Source organism: Rattus norvegicus, chromosome 1, assembly GCF_036323735.1.
Source record: "Rattus norvegicus strain BN/NHsdMcwi chromosome 1, GRCr8, whole genome shotgun sequence".
Classification (NCBI taxonomy): Eukaryota; Metazoa; Chordata; class Mammalia; order Rodentia; family Muridae; genus Rattus; species Rattus norvegicus.
In genome coordinates, this window is record NC_086019.1 from 105,356,950 (window position 1) to 105,370,063 (window position 13,114).

The 13,114-nt window shown below is 50.4% G+C and overlaps 1 protein-coding gene across 2 annotated transcripts in view; it reads right to left on the reverse strand.

Annotated features, from left to right (window-relative positions):
- Positions 1-13,114, reverse strand: part of Sult2b1 (sulfotransferase family 2B member 1) — a 61,131-nt gene that overhangs the window by 20,336 nt on the left and 27,681 nt on the right. The window contains exon 1 of one of the 2 annotated variants that reach the window (XM_006229031.5): positions 8,741-9,258. The exons of the other annotated variant lie outside the window; for it this stretch is intronic. Coding sequence (XP_006229093.1) covers positions 8,741-8,802 — 62 coding nt within the window. The 5' untranslated portion in view covers positions 8,803-9,258. Of the gene's footprint in view, positions 1-8,740; positions 9,259-13,114 lie in introns of those variants that run through there. 2 annotated transcript variants of the gene reach the window in all.

Sequence of the window (13,114 nt, forward strand, 5' to 3'; positions counted from 1 at the left end):
CAACCATGGCCCCACCCCTGAAATGTAGGGACACACGGATGACCTTGAGCAAGAACCCAGTGAAGCACACAAGATCTAGACTGCAGCAGGGAACAGCCAGAGCCAAGAGGAGGAAATGAGCGCCCAGCAAAGCGCTTGCAGCCAGTCCATCACAGAAACCGGTTTTCATCTTGTTTGTTTGTGCGTTAGTTTTCCAGACATAACTTTTTCTGTGTAGCTTTGGTTGGCCTGGGGCTAGCTCTGTAGACCAGGCTGGTCTGGAACTGAGAGATCTGACTTCTGAGTGCTGGGATTAAAGGCATGTGCCACCATTCCTGGTGTGTTTCCATCTTGTCAGTATCCTCAGATGACACCCTTTCCATTTCTGAAATTCACTACATAAATGTCTGCTGTAAAGAAGCTGGGAAACAAACTGACCTTAGTCACCCGCAGCCAGGAATGTGTGGGGCTCAAAGGTCTTGGCCCATGTGCCTCAGGTTAAAATGCATGAGGCTGAGTCTGGTGGGAGGAGCCTGTTACCACAGCAGTCTCATGAGAGATCGAGGCAGGAGGAGCTTGATTTCAAGGCCAGCCTGTGAAATTTAGAGAGACCCTGATGCAAAACAAAAAGAAGGAAGAGGAGCCAGCATGGTGTACCCAGCACGGTGGCACTCACATTTAATCCCAGTTCCAGGCTGGCAGAGACAGGTAGATCCCTGAGAGTTCTAGGACAGCCTGCTCTACATAGAGAGACCCTGCCTCAAAACACAAAACATAAAGTAAAAGAAGGGCAGGGCATGGCTGATGGTAAAGCACTGGCCAGACATGCCAGGGTCCTGGGTTCAATCCCCAGTGTTACCCAAAATAGACAAATCTCTTTAAGTTGTAAAACACATCTAACTGCAGATCGCACACGTGCCCACAGCCATGTATTCATAAGCGAGCAACTGCCAAGGTCATCGTCACGTGAGCTTCAGGACAGAAACCTGTATGTGTTGTGTGTATACATGGTATATGTGTGTGTGTATATATGTGCACATGTGTGCTATGTGTGCACGGGCTTGTGTTATATGCATGCGTGCACATGTGCATGCATACATGTGTGTGAAGTACATACATGTGCCTGTGTTGTGTGTGTTCATGCATGTGTCTTGTGTGTATGCATGCTTGTAGGTACTTGCATGTGTACATGTGTGTATTGTGTGTATGTTTATTGTATGTTTTGTGTGTGCCACTGGCAAGCAATAGTGGGATTGGACCCGGGGCTCTTTGCCAGAGCTCTACCACTGAGTCACGCTCCAGCCTCACTGGGGGATTCTAAGCAGGGCTCTTCCACTGAGCCGGGCAACGTATACCCCATTCACATCTGTCATTTTCTTTTTTTAATTAAAAGTTTTCCTCCAGGCTAGAGAGGTGGCTCAGGGGTTAAGAGCAGTGGCTGCTCTTCCAGAGGACCCAGGTCCAATTCCCAGGAAGCACATGGTGGCTCACAACCATCTATAACTTCAGTTCCATGGGATCTGATGCCCCCTGTAGGTACCAGGCACATATGGTACATAGGCATACATACATGCAAAACACCATACATATGAAATAAAAATAAATACATACATACACACACACACACACACACACACACACACACACACACAGAGCATTTTCATTTTGAAGAATGGTACCCATCAAAGTAAATTTAACAAGCAGAAGCTCTTGTGCCAGCCGGGGTCAGGAGACAGGACGTTCCAGGCAACATGTAGGTTCCCTACCCACCAGTCCTGACGGTCCCTGCTGTTTTTCTATTCTCCATTCCAGGGTGAATGAGACTGGCCCTGACTTTATAGAATGTCATCCTAAGAGCTACTTCTTGGTGTCTGGCTGGTTTTACTCAGGGAAAGGTGTAAATTTGTAATTGAAATTCCTAAATTTGTAAGAGCCCTTACCTGTAGAAGGGCTCTGTATAGATTCCAGAATGTGAGGGTCCTCTAGTTAAAGACACAAAAGGGGGGGTTGGGGATTTAGCTCAGTGGTAGAGGTAAAGCGCTTGCCTAGCAAGCGCAAGGCCCTGGGCTCGGTCCCCAGCTCCAAAAAAAAAAAAAAAAAAAAAAAAAAAAAAGACACAAAAGGGAATAGTCATAGGCCGGGTCACACAGGCCTTCAATCCCAGTTCTCGGGAGACTGAGGCAGGAGGATTGTTTGAACTTGAGGACAGCCAGGGCTATAGAACCTGCCTCAAAATAAAACAAAGCAAAACAAAAATTTATAAATGGTGTTTTAAATTCCAGCAGCTGATTGGCCGCACGGAACACTTCCTTTAGATTGACGTACAACCCTCACATTGTTGGTCCATTTGAGAGAGGAGGACAGAGGCTGCGAGATACGGAGTGACAAATGACAGAGACATACCTTTGGTCCAAAGTTCTCCCAGCTCTGTCCTTTCAGACCTTCGGTCTCCTTGAAGGGCCTGCAAGGCCTCCTACCCACCCTCTTTTGTCGGGCTCAGTCTGTTCCCTAATGCTCCACGCTCTACCTCCCCAGATCTCCTAGTGGCCTCTTGCCCGGGGCTCTTTCCACTTCTCTCTGATATGCTCCCCCATGTCAACCCCTACTGTGTGCCTTGATTGTACAGAGCATCACACAGGCACAGCACACCATCGAAAGCCACAGCTGCCAGCCACATGTGACTCCTGAGCATTGGAAATGTGACCACAGGGACAGGGGACAGAGGCTCTGACTTTCCCGTCCCCTTACTGACTTAGCAAAAGTTTTGACAGTGGGAAGCTCTAGCAGCAGCCTGGGAACAGCCAAGGCCTAGCCGACTTGTCAGCCGTGACCTCAATGAGATCAAAATGCAAATGGCACCTCTCCCCATGCAGAGCAGATGCCTGAGAGGTCACTAGACAGAGAAAGCACACACTACAGAGCTCGGGCTCAGTGTGGGAAGGAGTAACTCTACCTAATTTATATTTTAGTTTGTTTGTTTTAAAGACAGGGTCTCTGTAGCCCAGGCTAGCCTCCGCTTACAGCGCTCCTTCTGCCTACACTTCCTATATGCTGCGATGACAGCTGGGAGCTCTCAGAGCTCGTTTTTAGTCCTGGTGTCAAAGAGACAGTTAGCTGAGTTTAAATGAGCAAGGTGTTGATAAAGGCACTGACCAGAATTTCACAGTGAGGGACTGCGGAGGATGCTCAGTGGCAATGCCCCTGCCTCAAATCCGTCAGTGTGGGGCTGGGTGTGGTTCAACGGTAGTGATGTGCAGGAAGCCTCGGGTTTCATCTCACCTAACACAGCAAAGGGGAGGAAGACGGTTGGAGCTAAGGAGACGGCCCACCGGCTAACATGCTTGTGTCCAAGCATGAGTATCTAAGTTCAGATCCTCAGTGCCCATGAGTCAGGCACTGTGGTGTGTGTCCATATCTCAGAGCTGTGGTGTGTCTATATCTCAGAGCTGTGGTGTGTGTCTTTCTCTCAGAGCTGTGGTGTGTGTCCGTATCTCAGAGCTGTGGTGTGTCTGTATCTCAGCCACTGTGGTGTGTGTCTGTATCTCATTGCTGTGGTGTGTGTCTTTATCTCAGAGCTGTGGTGTGTGTCCGTATCTCAGAGCTGTGGTGTGTGTTCGTATCTCAGAGCTGTGGTGTGTGTTCGTATCTCATTGCTGTGGTGTGTCCGTATCTCAGAGCTGTGGTGTGTCTTTCTCTCAGAGCTGTGGTTTGTATCTTTCTCTCAGAGCTGTGGTGTGTGTCTGTATCTCAATCACTGTGGTGTGTGTCCTTATCTCATTGCTGTGGTAGGGCAGAGAAAAGCAGATCCCTGGGACTCTCTGACCAACCAATCTAATCGACATGGAGAGCTCCAGTTTCTGTAAGAGAGACTCTGTCTCGAAAAAAAAATAGTGGAGTTAGAGAGATGGCTCAGTAATAAAAAGTACTTAGTGCTTTTGCAAAAGGACATAAATTTGGATTCCAGAACCTATAGCAGGCAGATGCTACCTCTTATAACTCAGCTACAAGGGACCTGGCGCCCTCTTCTGGTATCCAATGTCACCTGCACAAACACATGCACATACACTCACAGACACACACACACACATGCTTAGATAGACACGTGGAAAGTCTTATTACCAAGATGCAGTCTCCAAGTCTTCACACGCACAGGTGGGCATGCCAGCACACATGTGCACACATGTGCCTACATCACATCCAGAAATGCACACAAAAGAGAAAGAAAGAAAGAAACAGAAGAAGGAAAGGTGGAGGAAGGTCCTGTTGGCCCTGCACAGACAGAGTGAACCTGTGAGCAGGCCTGGTTGGGGTGTGCTCCGAATCAGCTCCTGGTTCTCTCTCTCTCCTCTTGCCCCCTATTTCTGGGCTCAAGTGGGCTTACCGGCATTTGGAAAAGGAAGTAGGAAAAACCAGCTAAGAATGGCAACTCACTGCTGTTATTTCCAAACACTTGGGAGGTTGAGGCAGGAGGATTGCCATAGTTCAAGGCCAGCCTGGGCTACAGAGTGAGACCCTGTTGGAAAAAACCCAAACTGGGAATGGAGAGATGGCTCGGTGCTTGGAAGTACACTGCTCGCCCAGAGGATTCAAGTTTAGCTCTGGGCATCCACACTGGGCAGATCACAACCTCCTATGGCTACAGATGAGGAATCTAAGTCTTCTGACCTCTGTGGGCACCCACATTCTTGTGTGTGTGCGCGTGCATGTGTCACCCACTTAACAGCAGTTGCAGCTTCTCTGAGCCATCTATCCCTGGAGTCTGGTCAGAGCTCAGAGCACCCAGTCCTTAGTGCCTAGGCCCTGGTCCCTTCTTTAAGGCTTCTGGTTCAGATCTCATTGCTACCAGGATACCCCTTGTTGGCTCAGCATTTGATTACTAATGTCTGCTGGATCCCACATTTCCTCCTAGCATGAGCCCTCACACTGGGATGTCCCACTCTCCAGCCCCTGTCCCCTGAGAGACAATAAAGCATGACAGAGGAGACTGGCTTGGGTATCTGGGCTATGAGCATCTCCTGCTTCTTACCCTTGGTAACAAGGGGCCTCTACTTGCCTCTCGACCCCTAGGTAGGTACCTCTGACATGTGTTTATTGCTTAAAACTTTTCTAACAGCTCCTTGAGCAGAGAGCCCAGTTCTATGTGGTCTGTGAGATCTCCCCAATGTTGAGATGTAAAACTGGAGATTAAAAAACTAGGGGCTGGGGATTTAGCTCAGTGGTAGAGCGCTTGCCTAGCAAGCGCAAGGCCCTGGGTTCAGTCCTCAGCTCCAGGAAAAAAACAATAATAAAAACTAGCCAGAAGGCCTGACATTCCAACTGTTCTAGGGGTAGGGGTAAGAGGATTCCATGTACAAGGCCAGCCTGAATAGCTTAAGACTATGTTCCAAACTAAGAAGTAAAAAGACAGTGGAGTTCCCCAGCTCCGAAAAAAAGAACCAAAAAAAAAAAAAAAAAAAAAAAAGACAGTGGAGTGGCTATGGGGATAAGGTCCTTGGGGCACGATCTGATGACCTGAGTCCCATCCCTGGGACCAGCATAACAGGAGAGAACCAACCCAGAAAGTCATCCTCTGACCTTCACATGGGTGTGACATTCACAAGCCCATACAAGAGCACAAACAGACATGGTACAAATTTTGTAAAGAGAAGGCTAGGGGATGTGGCTCAGTGGCAGAGCCCCCACCTAGAATCCCCCAGCCTGGGGGTGTGGCTCAGCGGTAGGGCACTTGTGTAGCTTGTGTGTTCAATACCCAGCACCAGAAAAAACCAAAGCAGCCAACAGAGATTACTGGGCGGGAAGCTTTCTCTGCGCTCAGGCACACAAGCCAGTGGCTTCTCTGGTTCTTGTCTCAGTTCTTTTCCACAACATGTATGGATCTTCCCAGTGGAATGCTCACTGAGCCTCCTGGCCAGAGAGGCCTTTGTCCTTCCAGCCTTCTTCATACCCAAATCTAGGGCAGGAGACATTTTGCTTTCTGTGACTGAGATCTTGACTTCACACTAATTACATTTGAATGACCTTAGGCAACCCTCCTCCTCCTCCTTCTCTCTCTCTGTCTCTCTGTCTGTCTCTCCCACCCCCACCCCCACCTCCGAAACTGGCTTTCTCTGTGTAGTCCTGTCTAACCTGGAACTCCCTATGTAGACCAAGCTGACCTTGAACTCACAGAGATCTGCCTGCCTCTGCCTCCTGGGTGCTGGGATTAAAGGCATCCACCACTACCACCACCCAGCCCAGCCACCTTGTTTTAGTTTTTTAATGATAAAGTCCTCATGTAACCTAGTCTGGCCTTGACCTCACTATGACAAGGATGACCATGTTCTCCATCCCACCTCTATCTCAGAGTTCTGGGATGCCTGGCTGCTGTGGTTCAAGGGCCTCGTGCACTCAGCACTGAGCCATGGCCCCAGCCCATTCTGTCCTCCAGGTCCACGTGAGGCTGAGAGAGATACCTTCACTTAAAGCACACTGCTGCATAACCAACCCCATTATCTAGAACATTCCAAGGGCTGAATCTTGCTGACAGTCCTTTAGCCCAAATTAAATCCTGGACAGTTTGCATCACATGACCCATAATCTGGAACAGATAATGGCTCACCTGTTCTTGTTTAGGAGACTTAAAATGGAATCACATGTTGCCTCTGGGGTGTGGTAGGATGAGGTGCTGTTCTTTGCCCTGTGGGGTTCTGCTGATGCCCTCTGCCCACCACACCTCGCCCCACCTGCAGACCTGACTCACACCAAGATCAAAGGTTTCCTAATCTCTCTCCATTCATTCCTGGCCGTTGCTCTAATGAGTTTCCTATGCCGGCCCCTGTCCATGACAGGATGTCATGGAGCCCAGGACAGACTAGATCTGAAGAGGGACCATACCAATCTGGGCTCAAAGGGCCGTCACTCCCAATCCTATCCAGAAACCATAAACAACTGAGGTCTGAAATTCACATTTACATCTTCAGCCCCAAGAAACATTTGGCCAATAAAAGAGAGGACAGAGGTTGCCAGGGAAGGGGAAGGGCAAAGCACACAGGTCCTGCCTGAGGTGGGTAGTGGGCACGGGTAGAGGAAGAAACAGGAGGACGCCCCACTGCAGGGCGAGGAGAGACACAAGGGGCTCAGATTGCTCAAATGCATCAAAAGAGGACTGAGGGGGAGCCCAGACCTGCTTCTACCTCAAACCAGATCCATCCTGTTCCAATTTCTATTACTTATTCGTTCCTTCTGAACAAAACCCTTCTGAACCTTAAAACAGCTTCGGGGGCCATTGCCCTGGGTGCTGGGGAGCCACAGAAGATGCTCCAGCTGGGGACAGTGGTGTTTGGGGTTTAGAAGTGAACCTTACGTGGTTGGGGATTTGGCTCAGTGGTAGAGCACTTGCCTAGCAACCGCAAGGCCCTGGGTTCGGTCCCCAGCTCCGAAAAAAAAAGAAAAAAGAAAAAAAAAAAGAAGTGAACCTTACTTAAGTCTCTACAGAATCAAAAAACTGTACGTGCGAAGGCAGAAGGCACTGGGGCAGGGAAGAGCGGGGTGTGACCCTGAAGTCCTGGGGTGAATGGAATGCCAGTGGGGAGGAGAATGCTGGGGAAAGGGGTGGGGCCTGGAGGCGCCTGGATGCTACGAAGTCACAGCATGGCTGTCAGGATGGGTGGGGCAGCTCTGGGACCTCTGGGGTCAGGGAGGTAGGGGAGTGGCTCTAGAGGGGATGCCGGCCATGAGAAGGTCTGGCATAGGGAAGGTCCGTGTGGGGACTGACAGGCCGCAGAGATACGAGGGAAAGTGGCGAGCAGGACTGTGGGGGTCACAGGAGGAAGAACTTAAGCCTAAATCCTGGGTGGCAATACTGAGATGCAGAGAGAGCAAGTGACTGTCACTTGCAGAGGGCATTCCAGGGACTTGGTGGCACAACTAGGCAGAGAAGGGTGTCAGGTCGGATGAGGGTTACAGAGAGGCCCAGAGATCCTGGGAAGCTTGACTAGGTCACACAGCAATTGGGATTCAACTACTGGTCCCTGGAGTCTGAGTTCCAGGGTGCCTCTCCACACCCTGGCTCTTGGCTGAGGCAGGGGAAGGGAGGACTTGGAACAGTACTGGAATGAAGCAACCCGGGTGGGGACAGGACCTAGCTGTCCCCCTCCTTACAGCTCAGGGTATCAGAAGGTCATGGGAGGGCAGGGTGAGAGTGTAAGATACCAGGGCTGATGTTGAGGTCAGCAGCTAACTGTGAGACAGGAGAGAGCTACATTCCCTTCTGGGTTTCTGCTTGTTCAGCTGAGAAGTGAAGTCAAGGAGTGGGGTGTGGAAAGGCCCAAAGATGCCAGAAGACAGAGCTCTGTGATCAGGACACTTTCCTACCCAGCCTCAGTTTCTCCATCTGATAAGTGGGTATTCTGAGTGACTCATCTCCAGAAACAGAGGAACTATGCACATTGGCTACATGAGGAAAGAGGTTGGCCCTAATCTCTCTCAGCGGCCAAGAGTCACTTTCTGGTCTTTGAGCATCCCATGCTCCCTGCTGTCTCCCAGGTGGAGTTGCCATACGAGATTCAGCTGACTCAGCAACCTTAGCCTTTTGCAGCTTCTCTGGACCAGACTTCCCGGGTACCCTTACCCAATTTAGGTGAGCAAAGGCCCTGCCCCCCATCCCAAGACAGAAGAACCAGAGCATGAAAGAGGCATCCCCGTCACTATATCCAATGAGAGTCCCTTCACAGCCAGAGCCTGTCCCCACCCTCCCCAGGTCCTGGCAAGCAGGCCACCTCACCTAAGTTCGGAGACCCTGTTCTCCAATGAGCCCCATAGGGCCGGGGGCTGTGGCCCGTCCATGGCGGGCAGGGCAGGAGCTAGCCGGGCGTCGGGGCCAGGTGCGCAGCGTCTGCCGCGCCCGCCAGTGCCAGGTGCCTACCAGGCCGGCCCAGGGGAGGGGCACAGCCGGTTCTCCCAGCTGCTGCCCACGCCTCCTGCCGGCGGCAGGGAGGGAGAGGCTGGTGCCCTCCCAGGGCGAGGGTGGAGGCTCCATACGACCAGAGTCCAGGGCCAGCAGTGGGGACTTCCGGTTGTACCCCGAGTGGCCACCACAGCCCAGCTTGGCTGTCCGCCTCAGGGCAGCGGCTCACACATTCCTTCCTTCTCTTTTGCAATTTTTGCCAAGTAACTCCTGTCCCGGTGCCCCTGTGTTGAGCACTGGCCATGCTGGGGAAGAGCGGGATCCACCTCGTGGGTTGATTTTGTAAGAGGGAGAGACAAAAGACAGACATAGAGATGCAGCCAGGGCAGGACGAAGGGATTAGGGTCAGAGATAAGAAAAGAGACAGGGAGAGAGAGAGAGAGAGAGAGGCAGAGAGAGAGAGACAGAGAGAGACAGAGAGAGAGACAGAGAGACAGAGAGAGAGACAGAGAGACAGAGAGACAGGGAGACAGGGAGAGAGACAGAGAGAGAGAGACAGAGACAGAGAGAGAGACAGAGAGAGAGAGACAGAGAGAGAGAGACAGAGAGAGAGACAGAGAGAGAGAAGGAGAGAGGGAGAGAGAGAGAGAAACACAGACACACAGAGATAGTCAAAGACAGGGAGAGAGAGAACAGCGAGAAAGATAGAGGTATGTGGGGTTGGGGATTTAGCTCAGTGGTAGAGCGCTTGCCTAGCAAGCACAAGGCCCTGGGTTTGGTCCCCAGCTCCGGGGGAAAAAAAAAATAGAGGTATGCACGTGGTAAGAGAGAGAGAGAGAGAGGCAGAAGCTCACAGAGACAGGGAGAGTCAGGGATACAAAGATACATAGTGAGATAGAGACAGATAGAAGCCCACAGAGACACGGAGAAACAGGGAGAGACAAAGAGACAGTGGGAACCCGAAGGCAGAGACACTTTTTCTAAATGCTTTGTCTATCACCTACCTCACAAGGACAGGCCTGCCCCATGGATGTCAGCTCTGACTAGCTTCCCAAGGAAGGGATTAGAGTGTTGTGGGCCTGCTGATGGGCAGTCACCCACTGCCAAGTGGCAGGGCCTGGGTGCAGGGGTCTAAGCAAGTGAAAGGCAGTAGGCAGAGTCGGAGCTTACAAGAGGGACACAGAGGAACTTGCCAAGCAGTGACAGGTGGGAGGGTCACTGAGGGAGGCCACTATGCCGCAGACATAGTGGCAGTTGAGGGCATCTGGACACAGGGAAGACAGTAGCACCTGGTTGGAGGAGCACCCCCAACGAACAGTGCGAATACAATTTCTTCTCTTGAAGAGTTCAAGCCCCAAAGTCTTTTGTCATTGGTATTAGGAGGCTGGAAACTTAATCCAACCTCAATGTGTAGAGAGGTGGGGCCTTTGGGAAATGATTAGGTCACCGAGGTGGAGCCCCCCCTCCCCATCCAGGTGGCTTTGGGACAGGAAGACACATCAACAGGACAAAGAATTCTGCACACACACCTGAAGTGAGAGATGCAGGCATGAAACCACATGCATGATTCTGTTTAGACCTGACCCTTCCAGATCTGGGAGCTCAAACCAACCTTTTTTTTTTTTTTTTTTTTATTTATTTTTTTTTAATTGCCTGCCTCCAGTATTTTCTTATATTAATGGAAGCTGACTAATATCCATCCATCTAACCATCCATTCATCTATTCACGATCCACCCGTTCACACACACCCATTCACCTACTCATTTATTCCTCCCACTCATCAACCCACCTGACCCATCCACACATTCATTTATGTACACACATCTGTCCATATATGGATCCACTCATCTACCCACACAACCACCCCCTACTCATCTGTCCATCCATCATTATCTGCACATTACATCCACATAAGCGCCCACCCCCTCATACTCACTCATCTACCCATCCATCCACTCATCCATGACCCACCTACCCACCCACCCACCCATCCATCCACCCACCCATCCACCCATCCACCCATCCATCCACCCACCCATCCATCCATCCATCCACCCACCCATCCATCCACCCATCCACCCACCCATCCATCCATCCATCCACCCATCCACCTACCCACCCATCCACCTACCCACCCACCCACCCATCCACCCACCCACCCATCCACCCATCCATCCACCCATCCACCCACCCATCCACCCATCCATCCATCCATCCACCCACCCACCCATCCACCCATCCATCCACCCACCCACCCATCCACCCACCCACCCATCCATCCACCCACCCATCCACCCATCCACCCACCCACCCATCCACCCACCCACCCATCCACCCATCCACCCACCCATCCATCCACCTACCCATCCATCCACCCATCCACCCATCCACCCATCCACCCATCCACCCACCCACCCATCCATCCACCCATCCACCCACCCATCCATCCATCCACCCACCCACCCATCCATCCACCCATCCACCCACCCATCCATCCATCCACCCATCCACCTACCCACCCATCCACCTACCCATCCATCTACCCATCCACCCACCCATGCAGCCACCGACCAATGCAGCCATTTATTCACCCCTTCATCTACCTACCTACCTTGATGCATCTGTCTACTCATGTGCCCATTCATCTACCCACCAATATACCTACCAAGCCCATTCATCCATTCATTTACTAAACCACCTATCAAAAAATCATCTACTCACTGACTTACCCACCCATCTATCCTCCCACTCATCCATCCATCCACCCACCTAATTATTTATAAACCAGTGAACCCACCCACCTATCTAATAATCTATTTATCCATCAACCCATTCATCTGATAACCACATATTTTGACCCATCCATCTACCCATCCATACATCCATTCGCCACTCATGGTCCACCTATCTACTCACTTACACACCCACCCACCATGTACACACCTACCACTTCATTCATCCATTCACACACGCCTTCCATCTATCCATCCACTTATACATCATTCACCTATCCATCATCTACCCCTTCACTCATCCATCCACATATCCACTCCCCTGCCATCCATCCATCTACCTGCCCATCTGGGCACTAATTCACCTAATCATTGATCTACCACCATTCATTCAGAGGTTGATCTTTAAATTTTTTTATGTGCATTGGTGTTTTGCCTACATGTATGTCTGGGCATCACATCTATGCCTGGTATCCAAGGAAACCAGAAGAAAGCATCGGACTCCCTGGATCTGGGATTACGGGTGCTTGTGAACCATCATGTGGGTGCTGGGAATTGAACCTGGGTCCTTTGGAAGAGCAACAAGTGCTCTTTGCTGATGAGCCATCTCTCCGGCCGAGATATCTATCTTTCAATGTATCAGTTCAACCACCCACATGCATACAGCTATCCATCCATCTCCATGACTTATCCATCCATCTATCCGTCAGCTCATCTCATCCACTTAATCACCCACCTGTTACCCAAATTGATCCATCCCTTATTCAGTCACTGCTCCCCACTCCAGCTCATCGTTGGAGAGGCCCACAGCAAGTCAGGTGAGAGACATGGCTTTGAGCCAGTCTGACTGTTTAAGCCTGGGTCCGAAGTTCATGCACTAAGAAAGTAAAAACATTCCATCGTATTCCTTTCAAGTAACTTAAAAAACAGAACACCTTGGTGAGATTATATGCTGGTTAAACTACTGAAAATTGGGTAATGGAATTGAAAATACAAGACTTGTAAGCTACTTCGATAAATTTGAAATGGATTGCATGTTGAGATGACTTAATCCAAGATACTTTGGATTAAATAGATTATGTTTCCAAAATTAACCTCACCCATCTTTTTTCTTTTATCTTTCTTCTTTCTTTCTTTTTTTTTTTCTTTTTTTCCGGAGCTGGGGACCGAACCCATGGCTAGGCAAGCCCTCTACCACTGAGCTAAATCCCCAACCCCACCCATCTTCTTTCAATTTTCAGAAGTACTTTTTAAGACTTTTATTTTATTTTTAAGTTATATGTGTACGTCTATGTCCGGTATTCCATATGTGCAGAGTGCAGGAGTATCAAGGGGGCGACAGGAGAGAGCATTGGATCCTCTAGAACACAGTCACTATGGTGAGTGGCTCCAGTGCTGGGGACTGACGCCCAGTCCTCAGTGAGAGCAGCATGGACTCCTAACTGCTGAGCTTTCCCTCCAACCTCTCCCCTCTTTAAGAAAGCAGATGTGATGGTGCTGCTGAGGCTGCTCACTGGT